Source organism: Tupaia chinensis, unplaced genomic scaffold (assembly GCF_000334495.1).
Source record: "Tupaia chinensis unplaced genomic scaffold, TupChi_1.0 Scaffold144018_1, whole genome shotgun sequence".
Classification (NCBI taxonomy): Eukaryota; Metazoa; Chordata; class Mammalia; order Scandentia; family Tupaiidae; genus Tupaia; species Tupaia belangeri.
Window position 1 is genome coordinate 135,119 of NW_006203870.1, and position 7,671 is coordinate 142,789.

The 7,671-nt window shown below is 35.5% G+C and overlaps 1 protein-coding gene across 1 annotated transcript; it reads right to left on the reverse strand.

The window, feature by feature from the left end:
- Positions 1-5,641: 5,641 nt before the first annotated feature.
- LOC102502945 (olfactory receptor 5D18) lies at positions 5,642-6,592 on the reverse strand. The gene has a single exon (XM_006165754.1). It carries the CDS (start codon positions 6,590-6,592, stop codon positions 5,642-5,644), a length of 951 nt encoding a protein of 316 aa, XP_006165816.1.
- Positions 6,593-7,671: the final 1,079 nt, after the last annotated feature.

Below are 7,671 nucleotides of genomic sequence, written 5' to 3' on the forward strand. Positions count from 1 at the left end.
CTTCCAAAGGTCAAGATTACTTCTGCCTAGAAAGAACTTCAGCCCACCCTCTATTGTGACCATGGAGATAAAGCATTGTAATTAATAGTAAGTGATCAAAGCAAAGGGGAGCGGTCGGGGGACTTCCTGGAAGATTTTATTTGTACACTCAGGATGTATAAGAGAGCTATGCAATTCTTTTATAGTAGTATATGGGGGAGTCAGAGGGGGGTCACTTCCCAGTAAGGCTGCCACAGTTTCTAGAGCAAATAGCAAACAGCCTTGCTGACATGCTAAGTGACCCAAGTTTTGTTCCAAGGTGAGGGGGGGGCGTGCGCACAACAGTGGCCTTGCCAACGTGTTGATCCGACTGGAAGCAGAGCTCAAAGGTCAAGGTGGGGCGTCAGACAGATCCTGGGGCCTCACCGGGTCGGACTCCTCCATACCTCTCTATTTGTTCTCTTGCTATCCTTCACCATAATATTATCTTCTCCTGCCCCTTTCTACACCATCTTCATCATTGCTAACTATTTTCACAGCTTTTATGCCTCCAATATTTAGATCTCTACCATAAAATGCAAATAGTTGATATATATTAAGTAGAAACATGCAATATCTTTCTTTCATATCCTGAGTTGCTTCACTCAGCAATAGATTCTCCATATCTGACCACTTTCTATCAAATGCTGTGGTCTTGTTGTTTTTTTATGGCTGAGGAGTATTCCATTCCATAGAGTATATTGTGCCACACTTTTTCAATCCACTCATCAGTTTGTAGACATTTGGGTTGGTTCCATGTCTTAGCGATCATGAATAATGCTGCAATAAACATTGATGTGCAAGTGCTTTTCTGACTGAGTATTCTCCTGTCCTTTGGGTAGATATCCAGAAGTGGGATTGCTAGATCAAAAGGTAGTTCTATTTGTCGATCTTTAAGGAACCTCCATATTGTTCTCCACAGTGGCTGAACCACTTTACATTCCTACCAATGGTGTAGGAGTTGTTCCTTTTTCACCACACGTGGTGGAATATATTTTTTGCTTTTGAGTTGAACTCTATCATGGTGACATGGTCATTAACATGATGGCAGAAGAGAAAGTGTTAGAGCTCTTAGCCTAGGCTTTAAAAGAAGGTGAACATTGCTACTTTGTCTATTGGTTTTCTGACCTTTTCATTAAATTGATAGCCAATTAGTTTAAAGATGATGAAAGACAAGTAGAGCAATTCATACCTACAGAAATGTGGCATGAAGCAAAGTTCTCTTATTCTCATAAAAAAAGTACTCAATCTTTTAAGCCATTGACTGTGGATGATTTTTAACAATTACTAAAGCGGGATCAGCAGGTCCCATGGTGATTAAGGTGCTGGACTCCCACATGGCTGACAGTGGTTTGAATCTTGGATCTAAAATTTGCTTTCTCACTTTCTCTCCCTGTGTCATTCTCTGGTGAGAGACACATGGCATATTTTTAAAAATAATAATAATAAGTATAATTAAATAATTCTTTAAAAACAAAGAATTATTGTAACAGCAGCTAAAGCTGACACTGATAAGCACGTATATGTATATGAACACTTCCCCTATAACAAAGTGGGTATTTCAGAGCAGTAATAAAATAATTTTTTTGAGTAACTAACATGTGACAATGGAATATAACATTAGATAACAGATAGATAACGATAACTTATACAAAGGAATGTCAGTGTTGACTGCAGTTCTGTTATAATAGGGTTGTGGGGCTTTTGCTAAGCTTAACTCAACTTCCCATGCATTCTCATTCCAGGACCCAGGTTGAAGGAACATTCCCTATTTGCCATTTGCTCTTCTCCAGCTAGAAGCCATAAGCTCAGGAAGAAAAGATTCACACCATGCAGAGGCATTTAAAGCTTTTCTATAATGTACTTTACAACAGATTCACTCAGTTTTTATTGTTTGAAGAAATTCAGATGAAATTAGTCTTTCTCACTAAAGGAAAGCACAAGAAAGATGAGAGAATAAATATTGTGAACAGATAAAACAATCTATCATAAATCCAGATGACATATCATCCACAAAAATGAATTGGAAGTAATTCACAGAATTAAATATGAAGAACAGTAGATAATCTCATATGCAATATAGAAGGATGTCCTCCTGACCTCAAGGGTAGATTAAATACTTTGTGGTTGTGTTGTCACTTATCTGAAATGCTTGGGACCAGAAATGTTTCAGATGTTAAAATTTTTTTCAGATTTTGGAATACTTAGAAATACATAATAAGAAAAAAATTTAAAAAAAGAAATACATAATAAGATATCTTAGGGTCTAACCTAAATCTAAACACAATCTTGTAGACATAAGATATATTCTACACAACATTTTTGCACTGTAGCAATTTTGACTGACCTGTTACATGAGGTCAGAGGAGAAATTTTCCACTCATGTCATTATGTTGTCACTCAAAAGTTTTGAATTTTGGAGCACTTTGGATTTTAGATTTTCAGATTAGGAATGTTCAACCTGTGTGAACTTAAACAATTACAAAAATCATTAGAAATGTACTACATTTCGCTAAGTTCAAATTCAAACTTGTTCTTTATCTAAGGACACTAAATAAAAAAACACAGTCAAAAGTAGGAAAATATTTTTAAGGTAAATAGCTAGCACAAGGCTATCATACTTAATATACAAGACATTTTCAAATAAAGACAAGTAATTCAAAACATGTTTGGAAAAATGGTAAGCAAAGGCAGTTTAGGAAAATAAAAATTTGTAAGTATATTAAATGTGCCCTATCTCAGTAACCATCAATATTCAAGTTAAAGCTACAATAAAATATTTTATGTTGAATAAATAAGTAAAAAATCTGAAAAATATGAAGAATGATAATGTTAAACACTGGTGAAGAATGGATTATACATTTTTTTTGTAGAAGTTTTTGCTATAGAGCATGTACGCTCGCCAGAAAGACAGAGAGAGACAGAGAGACAGAAAGTGAGAAATCACCCCCCAGAGGGGATAGCTACACCACAGTCTCTTCTCCTCCATTCTCCTCTTAGGATCTTGGGCACAAACGCACATGCTCCTGGAGTGAGTTTCAAGTCACCAGGTCCAGGACATGAACCGTGGTCAACTACATGGGAGTTCAGCGACATAGCCATTACGCTAACTGCTAGTCCCTGGATTATAAATTTGAAGCTTTCAAATATTGCTCTTAGGAGTATAAATCAGCAAAGTCTCTTTGAAAAATTGAGAGTTAAATAAACACACAATGTACCTATGAACCACATTCTAAAATTCCTTTTGTGTAGTGCAATGGTGTATATATATATATATGTGTGTGTGTATATATATATATATATGTATATATGTGCCAAAAACAATAATATCTCAAATGTCTTCCATTGAAGATTGAATTAAAGAAAAATGCTGGAATGTAATATTTCTTCCATAGTAGATTGAATTAAAGAAAAATGCTGGAATGTAATTTAAATGGGAATAAAATTGAATAAATACATGAAAAATGAATGGTTTATAAATTTATATTATCATTTTTAAAAGTAATACATGGAATACATACTGTGCAATTTCCTTCATTAAATCATGTTTTGCAAAGAGAATGCTTATTTCAATTTCTTGAGCGGTATAATCAAATAGTTAACCTACATGGAAGAACAAGTGCATCATTATGATAGAGGTCAATCTTTTGGCTATTCTGGGAGAGAAAGAATGGGACTGATATTTGGCTTGTGGAATGCTGGTTCTCTTGGTTGATCTACATGGGCTGTATGTGAGTATTTAGAAAATATTCAGTACACTTCAAGATTAAGAGGATATGAGAGGCTTAAGAAAATAGCATATTTTACAATGAGTTAGGTCATCTTTGGAAATGGAAGTGAAAACTAGAAAAATCTAACTAGAAGAGCAAGGCTGAATTTATTTTTTTTTTTTTAAATAGCAGATAGTTTTCATGGTTTATATAAGGTTAAAACATGAAGTAGGCTACTTGTGTATGAACTGCTGAAGCCTGACTTAAACACAATGGTGAGTCAGGCAGCAAAGACACGAATAGAAGATTTATTTTGGAGATAAAAACAACATGAGCTACAGACAGATGTTTGTTTAGTCATTATGCAATAGTGCATAATGGCTTATATTTTGTCTGAGTGACTGAAGAGATGTGGGTATCATGTACTCATAGGGAGAGAACTTGTGGGATGCATGCAGTTACTGTGAGAATGGTGATCAAAAAGTACTTAATGAGAATAGGACAGTGTGGAATGGGGGAGGTGAAGAGAAGAGGACAGAGAAAGATAGCAAGTGAACAATAGAGAGGCAGGACGTTAGTGAGAAACAGATATGGCTTATTAACTGTTGATGATGACATGTATAGTATTCTCAAATGGATTGGTCTGAGAAGTATTTCATGATGGGCAAAGTATTTTTACAAGCAAAATGAGAAATAGTGACTGATTGTTTTAAAAAACACTTAGAATAATAAAAATAATGATTGGGGAAAACATAGAAAAGATATTGAATGTTGAAGTGGGGAGATTAATGTCTCTGTACTGACTGACATGCATGGCATTCCCTTTTGAAAAAACAATGTAATACACTATAAAGTTATATGTAATCCAATGTAATATAAAGAAGATTATGATGATAATAAAAAATAAAAATTAAAAAATTAAAAAAATATATCTTCAACAGATAATAACACAAAAAAAGTACATGTGACTGAACTTGATGTTTCTATCACTCTGTAATGGATATTAGTATTTGTTTCTTATTGTTCAACATTATTTCAACAACTTTTTTTAAAATTGTATTTCGCTGATACTCAAAAAATGTACAATGCACATATGTAGTAGCTAATATTTTCAGAAACTACTTGCTCAAAGTCAAATAATATTTTTCATCATGAAAATGCCAAAGTCCCCAGTTTATCTTTAAAGTTTTAAGGTAAAAGAAAAAGTTGTGTTTTATAGAAATTTCCAAATCAAGTGGATTGGTTATAAAGACTTTGAGTATAGGGAACCAGCAGTTAGCATAATGGCTATGTTGCTGGACTCCCACGTAGTCGACTGTGGCTCGCGTCTTGGACCCGGTGGCTTAGAACTCATGCCAGGCGCATGTGCATGCATGCTCAAGATCCCAAGAGGAGAATGGAGGAGAAGGAGTTACGGCATGACCATCCCCCCTGGGGGGTGATTTCTCGCTTTCTGTCTCTATGTCTCTCTCTGTCTGTTTGGCGAGCGCACATGCCCTAAGCGAAAAAAACCTCTCCAAAAAAAATAAAAAATACTTTGAGTATAGAACCATTGAAGGCAGTTCATATCAATGTTTGCATCAATTTTATTAAGCACAATTTAAAATTTAATCATGACATAACTAGTGAGTTCCAAAATATAAATTTCTTTTTCTTTCTGCTTACTTCTATAATTTCCAAGGGAGGCACTGAGATATATTTTTTTTCCAAAATCAACTGAGACAAAAGAAAATAGAATGCATTGTATCTTCATTCAACCAGAGATACTTGTTAGACATCCTGAACACGGAAAGGTATTGATTTTAAAGTATGATGATATATGCAATTAAATAAAGCACAACTACCATCAACAATGTACACAATACATAGACTATATAGTAGTTATGACATAAATACATGTATTTTTATTTGAATTACATGGAGTGAGAATATAGTTTGGAGTTGATTAATCTCTTGACTGTCTCTTTCACATCTTTGTTCCTAAGGCTGTAGATGAGGGGATTCAGCATGGGGATCATGACTGTAAAAAGCACAGTAGCTACTTTGATGAAGAGCCATGAGCTTTTAGAGTTGGGCACACAGTAGAGAAGGAGGATGATCCCATGGAAGATGGAAATAGCAGTCAGGTGAGAGGAACAAGTAGAGAAGACCTTACGGAGTCCACCTGTAGAGGGCATCCTGATGATAGTGATGATTATGAAGACATAGGAGGCCAGAATGATCAATAGGCTGCAAGTCTCATTGAAAATAGAAATGGCTAGACAAACCAGCTGGCTGAAGATAGGATCAGAGCAAGACAGGGAGAGGATGGCAGAGTACTCACAGCCAAAGTGATTGATGATGTTAGGTCCGCAGTAGGATAGCTCCAAAAGAGAATATGTGATTGTCGTGGAACAGAGTGCACCCCATAAATAGGTCCCAGCTACGAGGACAGCACAGAGCTTGCGAGACATTGCAATAGTGTAGAGCAAGGGGTTACAAACAGCCACAAACCGGTCATAGGCCATCACTGCTAACATGAACATTTCTGTAATTACAAATGCACAAACAAAAAAAAACTGTATCATGCATCCTTTGAAGGAGATACTTCTGTCATCCACAACCAAGATTTTCAACAGTCTAGGTATAAACACACTGGAGTAACAAATATCTAAAAAAGCCAGGTGGCTAAGGAAAAAGTACATGGGGGTATGAAGTTTAGGATTGATCCTGGTTACTATAATTAAGCCAAAATTTCCAACCAGAGTGACTGTGTAGATAATCAAGAACACCAGGAAGAGGGGAGCCTGGAGGTGTGGATAGTCTGTGAAACCCAACAGAATGAACGTGCTCACAGAGTTCTGGTTTCCTTCCTCTAGTACCATGATGCTTGACAAGGAGGGAGTGAAGGAGGAGGGAAGAAGGAAAGAAGAGAAAGAAGAAAGGACAGAAGGATAGAAGAGAGAGAGGGAGAGGAGGTAGGAAGGAAAATTGAGTAGCAAACCTGAGAAAGCGTGGTGAGAGGAACTCAGCAGAGGCTCCACATAACCATGAAGACAATTGTTATCATTTTGTGTTCATGAACATGCTGCCTCACTTTGGAGTTTTACTGTTAACTTACTGTCTTTTTTGATTATAGGAAATAGCAACATCCTTTAGTACTTTAGCTTCCTTATCTGAAAACATAAAAATACCATCCTTATCAATATTAATATTTTATATAATCATATGTTAATGAATGTGATACTTAGAACATTGACTACTTCATGATAAAAATACAATCATGTTACAACAAAGGAGACATGAGCCAAATCAGAGATGCATTAAGTAGATAGAGTCATTATCTATCTACTATGGGAGAGGAGCTATTTATCTATGACCATGGGAGAGGAGCCCTTGGGAAGAGCAAATACTTTTAATATGTCAAAAAACATGTATTTGTCAAAGATGACATATACATATTTGATATACACATACAAATATGACATACATATATGAAATATTTGTATATACATATATAAATATGACATAATATGTCAAATATGTCAAGAAAAACATAATAATGAGGTCAGTCGGTGACTTGGTGGTTAAGTTGGTGGACTCCCAAATGGCTGACCATGGTTTAAGTCCTGGACCCAGCAACTTGAAAATCACACTGAGTTCTTGTGCATGCATGCCCCAAATTCCAAGTCAAGAACAGAGGAGAAGGGATTGCAGCAGGATTCTGAGGTGATCAACTTCCCAGGGGGGTGATATTCCACTTTACCTTTCTCTATCTCTCTCAGGCTAGTCCACATACCAAATGGAAAAATAAAAAAAAATTTAAAAAAGAGAAAAAATAAATAAAAAGTAAAATAAACCTAATAGTAGATCAACTGAGGGAAAGATATATCTTCTTAGAAATTTACATTTATTTTGTATTAATATATTGAAATTTTACCTAACTAAATATATATTATTATCT

Coding starts and splice junctions, on each gene's coding strand:
- LOC102502945 (XM_006165754.1), bottom strand. CDS start 6,592: ATGGTACTAGAGGAAGGAAACCAGAACTCTGTGAGCACGTTCATTCTG.